Source organism: Canis lupus, chromosome 1, assembly GCF_048164855.1.
Source record: "Canis lupus baileyi chromosome 1, mCanLup2.hap1, whole genome shotgun sequence".
Taxonomy (NCBI): Eukaryota; Metazoa; Chordata; class Mammalia; order Carnivora; family Canidae; genus Canis; species Canis lupus.
In genome coordinates this window covers 105,627,856-105,646,998 of record NC_132838.1, presented here as the reverse complement: position 1 = coordinate 105,646,998, position 19,143 = coordinate 105,627,856, and the positions used below count along the sequence as shown (strand labels likewise).

Below are 19,143 nucleotides of genomic sequence, written 5' to 3'. Positions count from 1 at the left end.
TTTTTTCCTCCCAAGTTTTCCTAACCAAATTTAACGGTCTTTTTTTGTGTTAGGTATACCTTGTATGGTTTCTCTTATTCTTTTACACTTACTGAAAACACTATCTCATGAATTCTGAATGTGGAGGCTGGTCATGGTTGATTCTTACACTGGCTATGAAGTTTTGATGTGAAAAGCAGAAATATTTTGTTTGTCCTGATGTTTTTTGCCTATTTTTAGTATTTGGAAATGGTGCTAAAATATTTGCCAAGAAAGATTTTGCTTCTACAAAAATGCTGGGTAAAAAAAAAAAAAAAAAAAAGATTATTTATTTATTTATTTTAGAGAGAGCATGGGGGGTACGGGAGCAGAGTGAGAGAGATTCCTCAAGCAGACTCCCAGCTGAGCACAGAACTCCATCTCAGGACCCTGAGATCATTACCTGAGCCAAAATCAAGAGCCGACCCCTCAGCTGACTGAGCCACCCAGGCACCCTGCTTCTACTAAAATGTGTTTAAGAAAAGTATATAGATGAGGCTATATAATGGTTAGAACAACCTCCCTCATGCTTCTTCCCTGTTAATGAAAGTGATTCACATCTTATTAAACAGGACCATATTATTACAGGAATCACTGACACTGGAGGATGTGGCTGTGGACTTCACCTGGGAAGAGTGGCAGCTCCTGGGCCCCGCCCAGAAGAACCTGTACCGGGACGTGATGTTGGAGAACTATAGGAACCTGGTGTCAGTGGGTGAGGGCAGCTTCCCTGTGTCACTTAGAGGTGCCTAGTCACTGGCTTTTCCTCTATCACTTGATGAAAGCTTTGCAGTCATTGTGGTCTTCAGAAGAGTCTCCTATCTTGGCCCTAAACAAAAGGGGATAATCTTTTCTATGCTGAAAGAGAACCTTTACTTTGCATGTGAGAAATTATTTTGTCTCTAAAATGTAATATTTTCTCATCTTAACCTATTATACCCAAGTCTTTTGTTGTTTCTTATGAATAGGGTGTCAGGCTACCAAACCAGATGCATTGTCCAAGTTGGAACACAGAGATGAGCCATGGATAACAGAGGATGAAATCCAGAGTAGAACCCATACAGGTGAGTGAGTGAGAACCAGCAAGGGGAGTGACTGAAAAAGTTATATTCTAGTCATTAAGAGAAAGTGTCATATTCTAGTCATTAGGAGAATGTGTCAGGATACCTTAATAGCTCCTCCACATATTCCTTTCCCCAGATGAGAACTTTCTTTGTATTTAACTTTGAATATGCTCCTATCTCTTCTTGAGTCTGATACTTACTTCATCTTACATCTTTATCATTTTCTTTTAAACTGGAATCATAGTCAGTAGTAAAGAGCCACTTCCACATCATCTTTAAAACACTTTTATTCCAAGGGCGCTTGGGTAGCTCAGTGGTTGAGCATCTGCCTTTGACTCAGGTCATGATCCCGAGGTCCTAGGATCAAGTCTGCATCAGGCTCCCTGCTTCTCCCTCTCCCTATGTTACTGCCTCTCTCTCTCTGTCTCTCTCTGTCTCTCATGAATAAATAACTAAAACCTTAAACACTTATTCCATGCCATCTTCTTGAGAGAATTTGTTATTCTCCTCTTTTCCTAGGATTTGGGAAGCTTGATAGTCATTTCCAAGAGGACTCTCAAAACCACAGATTTCTTAAGAGCACACAACGATATGGGCAACAGTGTACATTTAGAAATACTGTTCATCTGAGCAAAATAAATTTTGCCATAACACAAAATCATGTGTTTGACTTAAGCAGAAAAGCTTTGAAATCAAGTTTGAGTTTAGTTAACCAGAAGAGAAAATATGAAATAAAGAAGGCCACTGAGTTTAATGGAGATGAGAAATCTTTTCTACATGGTAATCACGAACATTTGTATTCTGGAATGCAATTCCTTGAAAATGCAAAACATATCAGCACTAAATTCCAAGTCCTTAAGCATCAGAAGATGCATAAAATGGAGAAACCCCATACATGCATGGAAGGTGAGAAAACCTGCATTAGGAAGTCTCAGCTCATTTACCATCAGAGCAGTCATAGAGGAGAAAAACCCCATGGGTGTGATCCATGTGGTAGATCCTTCTCCAGAAATATCATGTTCACTAAACATCAGAAAACTCCTACGCAAGACAAAGTCTTTATAACCAGTGAATACAGAAAAGGCTCTAGTGTGAAGAGGAGTCTCACTGTGCCTCAGCAAACCCAAACAACAGAGACATCCTACACATGCAGTGAGTGTGGAAAAGGCTTCACCATGAAGCGCTATCTGATTGCCCATCAACGAACTCATAGTGGAGAGAAACCGTATGTGTGCAGCGAATGTGGAAAAGGCTTCACTGTAAAGAGCAATCTCATTGTGCATCAGCGAACTCATACAGGGGAGAAACCCTATATATGCACTGAATGCGGAAAAGGCTTCACAATGAAGCGCTATCTTGTTGTACATCAACGAACTCATACTGGAGAGAAACCCTATGTATGTAGTGAATGTGGAAAAGGCTTTACCGTGAAGAGTAATCTCATCGTACATCAGCGATCTCATACTGGGGAAAAATCTTACATGTGTAGTGAATGTGGAAAAGGCTTCACCACAAAGCGCACCCTCATTATACATCAGCGAACTCACACAGGAGAGAAGTCTTACTTATGTAGTCAATGTGGAAAAGGCTTCACCACAAAGCGTACCCTGATTATACATCAGCGGACTCACACAGGAGAGAAACCCTATGAATGCAGTGAGTGTGGTAAAGCCTTCAGCCAGAAGATATGCCTCATACAACATGAGAGATGTCATACAGGAAAGACTCCATTTGTGTGTACTGAGTGTGGAAAGTCGTATTCTCACAAATATGGTCTCATTACCCATCAGAGAATTCACACGGGAGAGAAACCCTATGAGTGCAATGAATGTGGAAAAGCCTTTACCACAAAGTCAGTACTCAACGTCCATCAAAGAACTCATACAGGAGAGAGACCATATGGATGTAGTGATTGTGAGAAAGCCTTCTCCCACTTGTCAAACCTTGTTAAACATAAGAAAATGCACACCAAAGAAATGAGTAGATTGAGTCAGGTTGGAAGTTCCTTTAACACAGAGTCACAGCTCATTACTTATGAGTGAACTCCTACAAAACAGTATCCCTGTGAATGTGATGACCTGCGGCAACCAAGGCTTCATTAACCATCCGTGCTTCCAGGAGATTGGAATGTGATCATAGTACTGCCGGTTGTCAGATGTGTGCCCTGCAGAGATAACTTGTCGAGGAGGTAAATCTGGTGGCTACAGTGAAAGTGGTGTAGTGCCTTTAGTGATCCTTACCTCATATTTTCTGTCAGTGAAAACATGTTTGAAAAACCGATACATTCAACATGGAAATGCATTGAGCAAAACTTTCTAGCTTTATTATATTCTGAAAAGTGTGTACTGATACAGATTCTGTGAATGCGGAGACTAGGAAGGCCTTCATTGGGAAGGTAGACTTTATTATCAGGGATCGTCCTAAATCATCAGTGAGCTTATTGTTTATAGAAATATGATTTTTTAAAAAATGATGATCATAGGAAAGCTTTTATCCAGAAAGAAGACCTCTGTGTCAGAATTCACACTGGAGAAAAACTTTTATGGCAGGATGTCAGTGATACATTCTGCTTTGTTTTGTCAGGAAATGATACAGAAATTAAAACTTCATGAACATGCTAACTGGAGAGTACCTATAGTCAAATATCCGAGAACTCATGAAGGAATTAAATCCTGTGAAAGTGGTAAATGTTGGGAGTGCTTTTAATGTTACAAATCAGACCTCATTAGAAATCAGATAATTCACCTGATGTACATTTTCAAAAGATACTTGAAACCTTCATCTAGTGTCTTTTTCAGCAATTCCATAATTTTAAAAAGTAGTCTGCTTCCTCATCACTGATTAATATTTATTATTACATACAATGCAGAGTATTGTGTGGAGTGTTCTAGGACTACCTTGTATTATATGATTTTTTTTTACCTTTCCTTGGCTCTAAACTTAATTGTAAATTTAGCATATTGAGGTAGTTTAAAAGGAAACTGAATGTTTTAAATTTATAAAATAATAGGTATTTGTACTTAACTAAGTTTATAAATATGACCAAATATTTTATAAAACCACCTTCCAATTTATTTTTATAAAATGTTTAATTTGGAATCATTTTAACTTACAAGAAACTGCAAAATAGTCCAGAGATCCTTGGTATCCTTTACCTAATGTCTCCCAATAAAAACATTTATATAAACCACATCTTATTTTTGAATCCAGGAAAATGACTTTGGTAACATACCATTAGCTAAACCCTTAACCTTATTTGGATTTCATTAGATTTTCATGTGTTTTTTTTAATATTGTAATTCTAAGTTTTATTACATATACCACAACTATGATACAAAGCTGTAATCAACAGACTCCCTCATTATACTTTTTTATGCTCCTATCCTTTATGCAAACCTACCTCTCATAACCACTTACCTGTTTGCTATCAGTATAATTGTATAATTGTATGAATTTATAAAAATCATTTTTACAATTGAATTTTATATATTTTGTGTTGTATTTATATAATCTTATAATTTTTCCATAAAAGTTATTACAATATTGACTATATGCAAATTTATAATTTTTTATTAATAGGAAGTATAGGGACACCTGGGTGGCTCAGCAGTTAAGCGCCTGGCTTTGGCCCAGGGCGTGATCCTAGGGTCTCAAGATCAAGTCCCACATCAGGCTCCCTGCATGGAGCCTGCCTCTCTCTCTCTATGTCTCTGCCTCTCTCTCTCTCTCTCTTTCTCTGTGTCTCTCATAAATAAATAAATTTTTAAAAAGTAGGAGGTATGTAAGCTCTTCATGTTTTTGTCATTTGGCAAATTGCTGTGAAGACTTACATGAGTTGGAGGATGGTTTTTTTATTTTTATTAGTAATAACATACTGGATGACCAGTTTGTATACCCCTTCACTCTTGGAAGAGATTTCCTGGTTTCGGCTCTTGTAAAGATGGTATGAAATCTGCATACAGGGTTTTGTGTGAACATAAATTTTCATTTCTCTACAATAAATATTCAGGCGTATGATTGTTGGAATCTATGGTAAGTTGTGTTTAGCCTTAAAAGAAACTTTCTTCCAGTGTGATTGCACTCTTACATTCTCACTAGCAGTATATGAAATATTGTTCTGTATCCTCTCCAGCACTTGGTATTCAGTACACTTGACACCTTAACAATATGAGAGTTAGGGGCACCAACCCCCATGCAGTTGAGAATCCACATACATATACTGTAACTACTCTTGACTGGAAGCCTTATCAATAACACAAACAATTGACAAAAACATATTTTGTACATTATATGTGCTATATACTAAAAGATAGGGAAAAGAAAATTATTTTTTTTTAAAAAGATTTATTTATTTATTTATGATAGACATAGAGAAAGAGAGGCAGAGACACAGGAGGAGGGAGAAGCAGGCTCCCTGCCGGGAGCCCGACGTAGGACTCGATCCCAGGACTCCAAAGGCAGGCGCTAAACCGCTGAGCCACCCAGGGATTCCCAAAAGAAAAGGTTATTAAGAAAATCAGACTTCTGGGGAAGAAAGATAAAGACCATATGGTTTCATGTCATATGTGGAATTAAGAAACAGAACAAATGAATAAAGACCAAAAACAACTCAAACTCTTAAATATAGAGAACAAAAATGGATGGTTACGAGTGGAGGTCGGTGGGAGAACGAGAGGAAAAAGGGATTAAGAGTATGCTTAATGTGGGTGCTTGAGTGGCTCAGTTGGTTAAGCGACTGCCTTTGGCTAAAGTCATAATCCCAGGGTCCAGGGTTGGATGGGGCTCTCTGCTCAGTGGGGAGCCTGCTTCTTCCTCTCCCTCTCTTTGTCCATGCTCTCTCTCAAAATCTTTATTATTTTTATATTTTTTAGATATTATTTATTTATTCATGAGAGACACAGAGCGAGGCAGAGACACAAACAGAGGGAGAAGCAGGCTTCATGCAGGAGCCCGACGACTCGATCCTGGGTCTCCAGGATCAGGCCCTGCACTGAAGGTGGTGCTAAACTGCTGAGCCACCCGGGCTGCCCTCAAAATCTTTTTTAAAAAAATACACTTGGGTGGGACACCTGGGTGGCTCAGTGGTTTAGCGCCTGCTTTCGGCCCAGGGCATGATCCCAGAGTCCCGGGATCGAGTCCTATATCAGGCTCCCTGCATGGAGCCTGCTTCTCCCTCTGCCTCTGCCTCTTTCTCTCTCTCTCTGTCTCTCATGAATAAATAAATAAATTTTTTAAAAAGTACACTTGGGGATCCCTGGGGTGGCTCAGCGGTTTAGCACCTGCCTTTGGCCCAGGTCGTGATCCTGGAGTCCCGGGATTGAGTCTCACAAAGAGCTCCTTGCATGAAGTCTGCTTCTCCCTCTGCCTGTGTCTCTGCCTCTCTGTGTGTCTCATGAATAAATAAAAATCTTTTTTTTTTTTAAAAAGTACACTTAAATGTGGTGAGCACTGAATATAGAATTGTTGCATCACTATATTGTACACCTGAAACTAATATAACACTACATTAATTACACTGGAGATTTAAAAAGTTTATAAAGTCTAACAAAAAAGTTGTAAGGAAAATACACAGTACTACACTGTAAAAAAATTCACATATACGTGAACCCATATAGTTCAAACCATGTTGCTCAAGGGTCAACTGTATATTTTATTTTAGCCATTCTACTAGCAACATAGGAGAGACTCAGTTGTTCTCCATACTCCCCAGCACTTGGTATTTTTGCTGTATTTTACAGTAACTGTTCTCTTGGTATATAGTAGTAAACAATCTTGAGCTTAAATTTCATTTCCCTAATGGCCAATGATGTTCAACACATCACTATTATTAGACTTATTTCTTTTTTTTTTTTAGACTTACTTCTCTTGTACCTTTTGACTGCCTTTACCTTCATCCACAATATACCCCCACCAATTTTCCTCTAGGAGTTTTTTTTTTTCTTTTAGATTTCACATATAAGTGAGGTCATCAGTACTGAACTTTCTCTGACTTATTTCACTTAACGTAATACCCTCAGGGTCTATTCATGAGTTATAAATGGCAGGATTTTCTTTTTTATGGCTGAATAACATTCAGTTGTGTACCATATTTTCTTCATTCATTTGTATAGGACACTTAGGGTTTGATGCTATGGCTATTGTAAATAATGCCTCAATGAACATGGGAAAACAGCTGTCCTTTTGAGAGTGAGTTCATTTTCTTTGGGTAAATACAAATAGAGTTAGTGGATCAGGTGGTAGTTTTAATTTTATGAGGAACCTTCATACTGTTTTCCATAGTGGCTGCATCAGTTCACAGTGTCCACTCTTTTTATGTCTGTATGCTGTTCATGAAGGGACATTTATGATTTATTTAACAAATCACCTACTGGGGGCACTTGGGTGGCTCTGTGATTGAGCACCTGCCTTCTGCTCTGGGAGTGATCCTGGGGTCCTGGGATTGAGACTTGTATCAGGCTCCCTCTGGGAAGCCAGCTTCTCCCTCTGCCTATGTCTCTGCTTCTCTGGTGTGTCTCTCATGAATAAGTAAAAATTTTTAAAAATCTTAAAAAAAAAAGATAACTAATACCAATATGAAGCATATCAGTAGGTGACTTGTTTTTTGGGTTTTTAAAAAGATTTTATTTATTCATGAGAGACACAGATGCAGAGACATAGACAGATGGAGAAGCTGGCTCCCCACACAGAACCTAACACAAGACTCAATCCCAGGACCCCGGGATCACTCCCTGAGCAGAAGGCAGATGCTCAACCACTGAGCCACCCAGGCGTCCTGGTATTAGTTACCTTTGATTGCATTATGAAACTAATTTCCTAAACATTTACTAATTCTGTAGTATGGGTCTAGGGTTGGATTATCTGGTGGGGCTGCCTGGATAGAGGCTGCAAGAGCTAGCTGGCTTTTTTTAATACATCTAAGCTTTCACTGGAATGGGGTGATTCAGTCTTTCATGCTGCAAGAGGTTAGCTTGGGCTTTATTCTAATGTGTTAGAAGACCTCCAAGAGATAGACCATAACTCCTTGAGCAAATCCAGGAGTTATTGTCCTGGACAATTTTTGTTATTGTCCCATTGGACACATTGGTCGGTCACTAGGAGAGGATGCTATCCAAAGATGTGAATATAGAGATGCAAAAGTATTATGTTACAAGCAGAAGAGTGTTTCCTAAAATTGTCGACATTGATGCTATAATTATCCTTGTACATGTTCTCAAAAAGTTTTTCTACTGAATTTCTTTAAAATTCCTAGCTCAAATAGATTGTTTAAATTGGATAATTGCAGAATTGTGCTCCAAAAACATTTTAGATTTATATCCTGCCTCCCTTAAAACACATCAAATACCTAATATTAAATATAGTGTGTATTTTTAACTCCCAACCGTGATAAGCAGGATAGTAACAGTTCATTCAAAGCTGTATGTGGTAGATAATACTTACCTACCTAGGCAGTATGAGTAAAATAAGACTTAGGCTTAGCATGATACAATGCCTGTATCCCATGGCCTCGCCATATTCATTGTTCAACCTTTATGACTTAAGGTTTAAAATATTTTTGTTTCATGTTTACTTTGCCTTTATTTGAATGTTAGACGCATTTAAAAAATCGGGTAATTCCAATTTAAAAAGATAAATGGCTTATTATTGAGCTGTTTAAATACTAGGTTGGTCTTTTTCTTATTCCTTTTATAACAGGATGTGGAGAGTGGATCTCATGTTGATGGTGGGAACAGAAACTGGTACACTGCCTGGAAAAGTGTGGCAATTACTCCGTCATACGCACAAGCCGTTCTCCCCATTCTACCTTGTTTCTGGCCCTTGGTCCTCAAAGCCTGCCTTCCTCTCTGGGCCCAGGGAAAGCTCCGCCTAGGTTCAGCCCTACACCCTGGGCACTAACTTTCCCCCATTGCGCTCCCCCAAGCCTATCTGGCGCGTTCCAGCGTTTTTATTTCCTAGTCAGTGACCACCATCCCTGTGCCCTCAAGGCTTCTCTGGTCGTCATTTTTTGCCCAAAAGTCGCTTCAAGCCTATTTTTGCTAGAAACTCAGTGGAGGAAGCTTCTCTGGGTGGGTTCGCCTTTTCCTAAACGAGTTCCGTGCCGGACAAATACCTCCCGGTCCTCAACAGGACAGCGCCAACTGAGCCGTCTAATTTAATTTCCCAGTCGGCTCCCTGAAAGGGATCCTCCCCTCGCCGTCTTCGTGTCATATAAGATTCAGCCTGGACACACCTGTGCGTTTCTGCCGGGATGGAAGGCCCCTTGCACTTTCCCAGCCGCCCCTCCTCGCGGGCGCCGAAGAGGCTCCTGGGCGTTCAGTAGGGCCGTGATCCAAGATGGCCGCCCCCGTGGGAAACGGCCAGGGCGCAGCCATGTTGACGCAGCAGAAAAGCCAGGAATACTGTTGTCTTTTCTCTAGAAATGCCTCAGACCCTTGTTGGCCACCGTCCTGTGGTGCGGAGGGACGCGGACGAAGTTCAGCGAAGTAAGTTCAGGCGCTGGCCGGTCGTGATGGTGTGTGGTGAAAATCAGGTCAGTGTTGGGTGTATTCATGGACCATGGCCGAGGAGGGTCGGTCGGCGCTCGCCTTGGGTGATGCGGCTGGGATTCCAGCGGGAGGAGGGCGTGGGTGGGCGTTCTTCCGCGCTTGGGGTGCCGGTGGCCTCGGTCAGGAGGTGCTTTCGGTGTTCGTGGTTCAAGATCTCTGGAAAACAGCGACCTGGTGCTGAGGGCACATTTGGGGGCCGTGTGCTTTCTGGGACTCGGAGATTGCGAGCCGGAGCGTGGTGGCTGTCAAGGAAGGCTGCGCGAGGTGCGGTTTTGTTCCAGGATCAAAAATGAGGAGCTTCTTTGGGGATTCACGTGCAGGGGTCTGGGGTTCATGAAGGTTGGGGTGGGGCGTCCGGGGCGCGGGTGCGAGTGTGGGTTGCGCCTGAAGGCCGGGGGCTGGGCCAGCGCGTGCTGAGCCGGGACCCCGGCCGTTGGCACCGAAGCAAGATGCGTTTGCATCCCCCTTCTGCCCTGTAGCCCCAAGTCCCGCCTTCGGTTCTAGTTTTTAAACCCTCTTTGGCAGCCAGCATCACCCATTACTTTCGAACTTTCAGAAATCAAAGTTTTTTGGCGAGGTTAATGATCCAGCATATCTAATAGCAGTTTTATTTTTTTTAAGATTTTATTTATTCATGAGAATACGCAGAGAGGAGAGAGAGAAGCAAAGACAAAAAAAAAAAAAAAGAGAGAGAGAGAGAGAGAAGCAGAGACACAGGCAGAGGGAGAAGCAGGCTCCATGCAGGGAGCCTGATGTGGGACTCGATCCCGAGTCTCCAGGATGACACCCTGGGCTGAAGGCGGCGCTAAACCGCTGAGCCACTGGCGCTGCCCTAATAGCAGTTTTATATTTAAAATGCAGCCTTTTATCCTTTGTCCTGCAAGATTCCTGCACATTGCTCTTGGATATTTTTTTTTTTTCAGACTCTGACATAAGTGAAATAACATCCATTGTCACTGTTAAGTTCCGTTCCCCAGGGATAATCCTTTTCAAGATCTTGGTAGATTTCAATTTGAGGTTTTTATAATATGTGCTTAATATTGATAATTCAGATAAATTGTGTACCTGGTACTATGATTTTCTCTATTACATGGTTTCATGTAATAAACATTTATAAATCATTTTTGATGTATGAACCGGTGGTATTGTGAGTGGATTCTTACTCAGAGTTTGCATGTGTTTATATAAAGGTGAGATGTTTGAAGTGTTTAGGTATCATTTTGGGGGCGTTTTATTTATTTTTTTTGGGGGGGACAGTTTATGACTATGCATTTACTCATGGGTTTGTGCCCCTGACTTTCATCTTTAACGTAGACTATTTATTTTTATCGAAGTTGTAAATGTGTTATTACTTTCTGACTCCCTTTTCCTTATAATTTTCTATAATGTAAAAGATCCATTAACTTTAAACATTTCCTTGCTACTTGGCCACCCAACTAAATTCTTATTACAATATCTTTCTCTCCACCTAACATTTTGTATGGAAAAATTTCAAGCATACAGAAATACTGAAAGAATGTTAAAGTACCCATCTATATACCTACCACCTAAATCCTACCATTAACGTCCTACTAGACTAGCTCTGTTACCTAACCCTCCATCCATCCTCTGTTCATGAATCAGTCTTTTTTTTTTTTTTTTTTTTTTTAAGAGTTGGGGAGGTGCTGAGCAAGAGGAAGAGAGAGAATCCCAAGCAGCCTCCATGCCCAATAGAGAGCCAGAAGCGGGATCCCTGGGTGGTGCAGCGGTTTGGCGCCTGCCTTTGGCCCAGGGCGCGATCCTGGAGACCCGGGATCGAATCCCACGTCGGGCTCTCAGTGCATGGAGCCTGCTTCTCCCTCTGCCTGTGTCTCTGCCTCTCTCTCTCTCTATCATAAATAAAAAAAAAAAGAGAGAGAGCCAGAAGCTGGGCTCCATCTCACAAACCTTAGATCATGACCAGAGCCAAAATCAAGAGTCAGAAGCTAACACCCTCCAGGCGCATCATGAATCAGTCTTCTCTTTTCTGTTTTGGTGCATTTTAAAGACAGGTGCACCCCTCTACTGTTACCCTAAATGCCTCTGCAATTACTTGAGTAACAGAGTTCTAATAGCTTTTTACTCATTTCCTTTGTTTACTTAATGAACAGAGATCTTATTTACACATAGTTTTGGCTTGCTGAGAAGTGAGATGAAAGTGAATTTTGGAATGAAATGAATCTGATTTTTGTTTTAAGATGTTATTTATTGATTTGAGAGAGAAAACAAACTGGAGGGGCAGAGGGAGAGGGAGAAGCAGACTTCCCACTGAGCGGGGAGTACGGCAAGGGGCTCTATCCCAGGATCATGACCTGAGGTAAAGGCAAACACTTAAACTACTGAACCACCCAGGCGCCCTGAAATGAATCTGATTTTTCAAATCCCATTGTGTGATTGATGTGACCTGTGTCTCTTTCCCTGATAGCAAAAAGAAGTTAAAATCTCTCCCTCAGGGGTGGTTTTGAAGATTAAGTGAAGTAAAATACCTAAAATAGAGATCTGTGAAGGTAGGAACCTAGTATATTTGAGTAAAAAGGCTGATAATTTCCCCATATTTATGGTTTTGTGCTTTGTAAAATTTGTATTTATAACTCATTTTCTCTCTCTGCCTCCCCCTTTTTTAAGTATGAAAACTTTCAAGCTGTGAACTTACATTAATGATCTAGCAACAGAAATTTTATTTTAATTATAGAATGCTGATAATTGTCTGATTAAAACATACATGCTCTTATTTTAAATTATTCCCATGAAATATCCTGTTCTTTAACACTGATCTTGACCTATGTGTGCTTTAGGATGGTATAGAATTTTTCTATTTATTTATTTAAAAATATTTATTTATTTATTTGATGGAGAGAGTGTACAAGCAGAGGGGAGCAGCAGAGGGAGAGGGAGAAGCAGGGAGCCTGATGCAGTGCTTGATCTCAGGACCCCGGGATCATGACTGAGTCGAAGCCAGATGCTTAACTGAGCTACCTATGCACCCCTAGAATTTTTCTATTTAAACATTGTAACCAGGGATCCCTGGGTGGCGCAGCGGTTTGGCGCCTGCCTTTGGCCCGGGGCATGATCCTGGAGACCCACGTCGGGCTCCCGATGCATGGAGCCTGCTTCTCCCTCTGCCTGTGTCTCTGCCTCTCTGTCTCCCTCTGTGTGACTATCATGAATAAATAAATAAAATCTTTAAAAAAAAAAAATAAATAAACATTGTAACCAGCCACCTGCCTAAAGAGGTATATAGACATGTTAGGTGAATACTGATAATTTGCCTCTTTATATATGCAGAAGTCATCTTTGATTATTTTTTCTTTTTTTTTTTTAAGATTTTTATTTATTCATGAGAGACACAGAGAGGCAGACATAGGCAGAAGGGTAAGTAGGCTCCCTTTGAGGGTCCCAGTTTGGGACTGGATCCCAGATCTTGAGATCATGACCTGAGCCAAAGGCAGATGCACAACCACTGAGCCACCCAGGCGTCCCTGATTATTTTTTCAAACAGTGCCATATTGGGTAATGTTTCCAGACACAAATTCTCAACTCTGCCATTATAGTGTGAAAATCACATGACTGAGACAATAGTCAACAGATGAATCTGTGTTCTCATAAAAATTTATTTCCAAAAACAGGTGGTCTAGGCCCTATGTTACTGACCGTGATTTAGATGATTATATGGCTTTTGTGTTCTGATTTGGAGTTGGGCAAGTAGAACCCATGAACTGACTCTGGTCCAGTGCCTGTTTTTGTTAATAAATTTTATTGGAACTCAGCCACACTATTTTTTTTTTTAATATGATTGTTTTCAAGCTGCAGTGGTAGAATTGAGTAGTTGCTACAGAAACCATGTGCATTATATTTTTTTCTCTTTTAAATGGGAATTATGCATGTTTTAACAAATATATTAGTTTTATTCCTTACATGAGAGATTGCAAAATAACTTACAGTTTTTATTTGTCAAACTATTGTAGTAATTAGTACTTTTTTTTTTTAGACAGGGTGCTTGTCTGTGCTTGGCATTGGTGGGGTGGCAGGGTGTGGTGGGGGATGCTGGGAGGGGTAGAGATGGTGCAGTCTCACCACCCTGAGATCATGACCTGAGCTGAAATCAAGAGTCAGACGCTGAAGTGACTGAGCCACCCAGGCACTCCAGGAATTAGTTCTTTTATACTTCTCTATCTATACAGAGATCTTAGAACAGTTTTTCATTTACCCACTTCCTAATTTATACGCTTTCATGGACTATTTTAACTCTTTATGTTACCTCCTGAGAGGGGTGCCTGGGTAGCTCAGTTGGTTAAGTGTCTGCCTTCAGCTCAGGTCATGATCGCAGGATCCTGGGATCAAGCCCCATGTCTGGCTCCTTGCTCAGTGGGAAGTCTGCTTCTCCCTCTTCCCCTGCCCTCCCCCACTCGTGCTCTCTCTTTCAAATAAATAAGATGTTTTAAAAAATATACAAGATAAAACCTCCTGAGGGATGATCATTATTATGTTCCTATTTGGTACTAATTTATTATTTTTGTAAATATTTTTTTTAATTTTTTTTAAAGATTTTTATTTGTTCGAGAGAGAGAGAGAGAGAGAGAGAGAGGCAGAGACACAGGCAGAGGGAGAAGCAGGCTCCATGCAGGGAGCCTGATATGGGACTCGATCCCGGGATTCCAGGATCATGCCCTGGGCCGAAGACAGGTGCTAAACTGCTGAGCCACCCAGGCATCCCTATTTGGAACTAATTTAGACTTAAACTCTTACATACCAGTTTTGTTTCTCTCGACTCCTTCTTGCTCCTGTGGTTATGTTGGAGGATCCTTTCCTTTTGCTTGAAGAACATTCATATTTGCTGTAACACAGGCCTTCTGAAGAAAAATTCTTTCTTCTTTTGTCTGAAAATGTCTTTCAGTTCTATTTCTAAGGAATATTTTTCTGACTATGCTATATAGGTTAATATTTATTACTCAACAGTATCAAGAGTGGATGGTAATGAGAAATTAAGTAAGATGGTGCTTATTATTTGCTTTGCATGATCTCAAAATCAAGTGAATGCATCCTGCGATGTAAAAAGACTTTTGAAGAGGTAGATGGACATGTATGATTTAAAAGAAAAATGTGGAGGTGCCTGGGTGGCTCAGTCAGTTTAGGGTCCAGCTCTTGATTTCAGCTCGAGGCATGATCTCAGGGTCATGAGATTGATCCCTGTGTTGGACTCAGTGCTGTGCATGGCTTCTGCTTGGGATTCTCTTTTTCTCTGTCCCTTTCCTGTTCACAGGTGCTCTCTCTTTCTAAATAAGTAAATAAATAAATAAAACTTAAAAAAATAAAATTGAGATGTCTATATCTTAACTGTCTGTATGCCCTCTTTCCTAAAATTGATCTGCCTGAGGAGTCCCCTGCCATTGGGCATTACACTGTTCTGGGTCTCTGTCCCACATTCCCTTTGACAATCATACCATTTCTACTCTACAGAAGAAAAGTGTGCTTCTCAAACATTCTGAATGTTATGTTTTCTTGACCCAGAGCATTTAATAAAAAGACAGATCTTTTGGGGCCTTGGTTTAAGGTGGATGCTCAGCAACAGTGACAAGATCTGAGCCTAAAGATAATGTGCCACTATCTAAGTAATTTGCTTTTCAGCCTGTAGGTACTGTCTCCCCAAGAACAAAAGGGATGAAGGGAAGAAAGGAGAAGATTCCAAGACTTAGGTAATATAACATCATTTCTGGGGAAACCCTTGACTGAAAACCAAGATTTTTGAACAGAAATGTAGAGCTGATCCAGAAGAGCTAAAGATAGAGCATCCCAGTTACTAGTAATTTCCCAAAATCAGAAGATGATCCAGGCCCAGGTGATTTTTTGGTTTCTTTTATTTTTTCCTTAATTTCCCAATAGATTTGTAGAGACCTGTTTAAAAAAAAAATCAGTGCAATTAAAAAGAAAAGTTTAAATTGAGAATAGCAGGATCTGGAGAAATCTGGGCAAAGTAGGATCAGGAACCTATTTTTCATAGGTTTCATACTTTGTGATTCATGTTCTAATATATGTGACTGTGTGGGACCCTGTAGATCACATTAGCTAGCAGTGTGCTGCAAATATCTCTGACAGTCATCACAAGAGAATTTTGGTAAGTTACGTGGTAGGCATTACTGTGATGTTTCTACTGCCAACACTTGTGACACCAAATATGTGAGTTTTTCCACACCAATGGCCAGTTTTCCAACTTTCCAGACTCCACCAATCTGCAATTTGATTCAGTCTTGACACTGACTACATGGAGTTACTATCGTACTTCACAAGTTTATAGGGCTCAGCCCTGCAAGACTGCCCTCATTTCAGATGCCAAGTATTCTGACTTGGCTACAAATACAGTTTCCCACAATCCCTTTGTTGAGTTTTATAATTAACTACAGTGGCTCACATATCTCAGGAAAACACTTCACATTTTCCAGTTTATTGTAAAGGATACAAAGTGGGAACAGCCAAATGGAAAAGAAGCATAGGGCAAGGTATGGGAGAATCCTTTTGCTTTATTATATGTTTTGTACAGTTACTTTTGTTTTATTAGCCACTGAAATTAGTATGTATTGTCTTGTGATTCTAGCATTTGCAGTCTCTTCATTACTGGTTTTGGTATTGGCTCAAATGCTCACAGTGAATTTAGAAATGTATTCATCTACTTATAAGTATTATATAGTTCTACTGGCAAACAGATGCTCAAATATATATAGATTACAGATGTTCTTACACTAGCAGGAGGATTTAATGGTATGTGTAACAGAAACTTTCTTAAATTTTCAAGTTTGTTGGATAGAAGATTGCACAATGACATAATATTTTACAAGATTTCTTCTATCACAATGTATTAAGGAATAAAAATCACCCATTTCCTATATGGTGAAATGAACAGAATAATTTCCTTTATCTGTTTTTTTCATATCGCCACAAGAATTTCACTTCATTAAACATAATTGTGTTTAACAGGAATCCCTCACATTTGATGATGTGGCTGTGGACTTCACCTGGGAGGAGTGGCAGCTCCTGGCCCCTGCTCAGAAGGACCTGTACTGGGACATGATGCTGGAGAACTATAGAAACCTGGTGTCAGTGGGTGAGGACAGCTTCCCTGTGGCACTCACAGGGTGTTCTGCCAGTGGCTTTTTCTTTCTCATCTACTTAACTCTTTTGTACTTTGAATCAGTAGATTCTCAGATCCTTCTCTTGCCTCAGCGAAGAGGGTATAATATCCCATCTTTTGAGAGAATAGCCTTGATGTTACCTGTTTAGTCCCTAAAATGTAACATTATCCCTTCTTGCTGTACCCCGGTCCATTGAGTCTTCTATCTTTTTTCATGAACAGGATATCAAGCCAGCAAACCAGATGCACTGTCCAAGTTGGAACGAGGAGGAGAACTTTCGATGATAGAAGATGAAATCCACAGTCGAATCTGCCCAGGTAAGTGAGAACTGGCAAGATGGGCAGCTGCAGTAGTATTCTGGTCAGTCAGAGAAGGCCTCAGAACCATGACAGTATCTGAGGAAATGTAAATAGTCCCTCTATCTTTCTTCCCATATGAGAACTCTTTTTCTTTGTTGAAGTTTAGAGGAAAATATGCCCCCTTTTTTAAGATCTGATCTCTGTTTACCTTACATACTTCCTGGTTTTGTTTATTTACATAGTCATCTTCCTAGGACTTTCTTTTAATTTTATTTTTTAAAAGATCTATTTATTTTTAGAGAGAGAGTGTATGTGAGCAGGGGGTGGGGATAGTGGGAGAGGGAGACAAGAGAAAGAATCTTCAATCAAACTCCCTGCTGAGCACAGAGCCTGACACAGATCTCCATCTCACAACCCTGAGAGCATGACCGGAGTCGAAATCAAAACTGAAATCAACCGACTGAGCTACCCAGGTGCACTCTTTTTAATTTTTTTTTTTTTAAGGATTTTTATTTTTAAGTAATCTCTACTCCCAACATGGGCCTCAAACTTAACTCTGAGATCAAGAGTTGCACCGCACACTCCAGTGACTGAGCCAGCCAGGTGCCCCTTCCTATCATTTTCTAATCTTTCTCGTCTTCATCCACTGTGACAGTGTCTCTGCCTGTTACCACTTCTCCTGCTATGAAATTCTACCTTCCAGGCCTCTCTGTAAAGAAACAGCTTCGACTTCACTTTTTTCTTACTACTATGCTTGCCTGCCTTACTAGGAAATAATGTTCTCCTTCCATAACATCTGACCCCACCTTGGATGCTTTGTCTCCATGATAACCTGATTTTTGGTGTGCATTTAGGTCATTCTTTGACTCCCCTCCCCTACTGTTTTACCAGAAACCCCAGAGGTTCTCCATACTTCTATTTTCATTTTCTTCTCAGTTCTCATAACTCTTACAAGCTTCCTCTATTCCCATGAATTAACCCCTTTCCCTTCTCTGCGACATCCAATTTGGCTTCTCTCTTAATATTGTCTAATCCATGTTTTTTTTCTATGGATTTTACCTTTCTTCATGGCAGCTAGCCTAAGTCTTCCCATTTTGCGTGTGAGAATGAGAATCATCTTCTCTCCATCCTTTCTAAAAAAAATTTAGGTTCTTGGGACACCTGGGTGGCTCAGCAGTTAAGCGTCTGCCTTTGGCTCAAGGTGTGATCCTGGAGCCCCAGGATCGAATCTCACATCAGGCTCCCTGTGTGGAGCCTGCTTCTCCCTCTGCCTATAACTCTGCCCCTCTCTCTGTGTGTCTCTCATGAATAAATAAATAAAATATTTAAAAAATAAATAAAATAAAATTTAGGTTCTCTTTCATCTTGACACAACTACCTATTTTAAGTTCTCCTTATCCTGGCATTACCTCATTACCTTAAATGTTCTCTACTTGGGATCCCTGGGTGGCTAGGCGGTTTAGCGCCTGCCTTTGGCCCAGGGCGCGATCCTGGAGTCCCGGGATCGAGTCCCACGTCAGGCTCCCGGCATGGAGCCTGCTTCTCCTTCCTCCTGTGTCTCTGCCTCTCTCTCTCTCTATGTCTATCACAAATAAATAAATAGATAAATCTTTAAAAAAAAAAAATGTTCTCTACTTGCTGAACTCTCTACTTGGGGGAGTGGGAGGAGGGGAAGAAAGAGAATCTTAATCAGGTTCCATACTGGGCTTGGGGCTCAGTATCACAACCCTGAGATCATGACCTGAGCAGGAATTAAGAGTTGGATGCTTAACTAACCGAGCCATCCAGGTGCCCCTGAGCTCTCTTTGTAAATGTCATTTGATTAACAAGAAAATATCTTTTTTAGCATGCTACATGATTTCCAAACCAAACTAGGTCATAACTATGTCTACTTTAAATGATTTCCTTCATGGTTTTGCTAATTCACATTTTCCTTTAATTATTAGGTGTTATCACTGCATGTATTTTCCTAAAGCTTTTGTTTTCTATTATTTATTTATTTGTAATTTAGCCATGCCCTGACACTGGCTGTGCCCATTTATTGTTACTTATCAATTTCTAAAGTGATGGCAAAATG

The 19,143-nt window shown here is 40.4% G+C and overlaps 1 protein-coding gene across 1 annotated transcript in view; it reads left to right on the top strand.

The window, feature by feature from the left end:
- The window catches only part of LOC140608563 (uncharacterized), a 53,374-nt gene that overhangs the window by 10,849 nt on the left and 23,382 nt on the right, over positions 1 to 19,143 (top strand). The window contains exons 3-7 of the mRNA XM_072783317.1: positions 607 to 733; positions 987 to 1,082; positions 9,497 to 9,609; positions 16,613 to 16,739; positions 16,989 to 17,084. Of these exons, the coding sequence (XP_072639418.1) occupies positions 607 to 733; positions 987 to 1,082; positions 9,497 to 9,609; positions 16,613 to 16,739; positions 16,989 to 17,084 (559 nt within the window). The remainder of the gene's footprint in view (positions 1 to 606; positions 734 to 986; positions 1,083 to 9,496; positions 9,610 to 16,612; positions 16,740 to 16,988; positions 17,085 to 19,143) is intronic.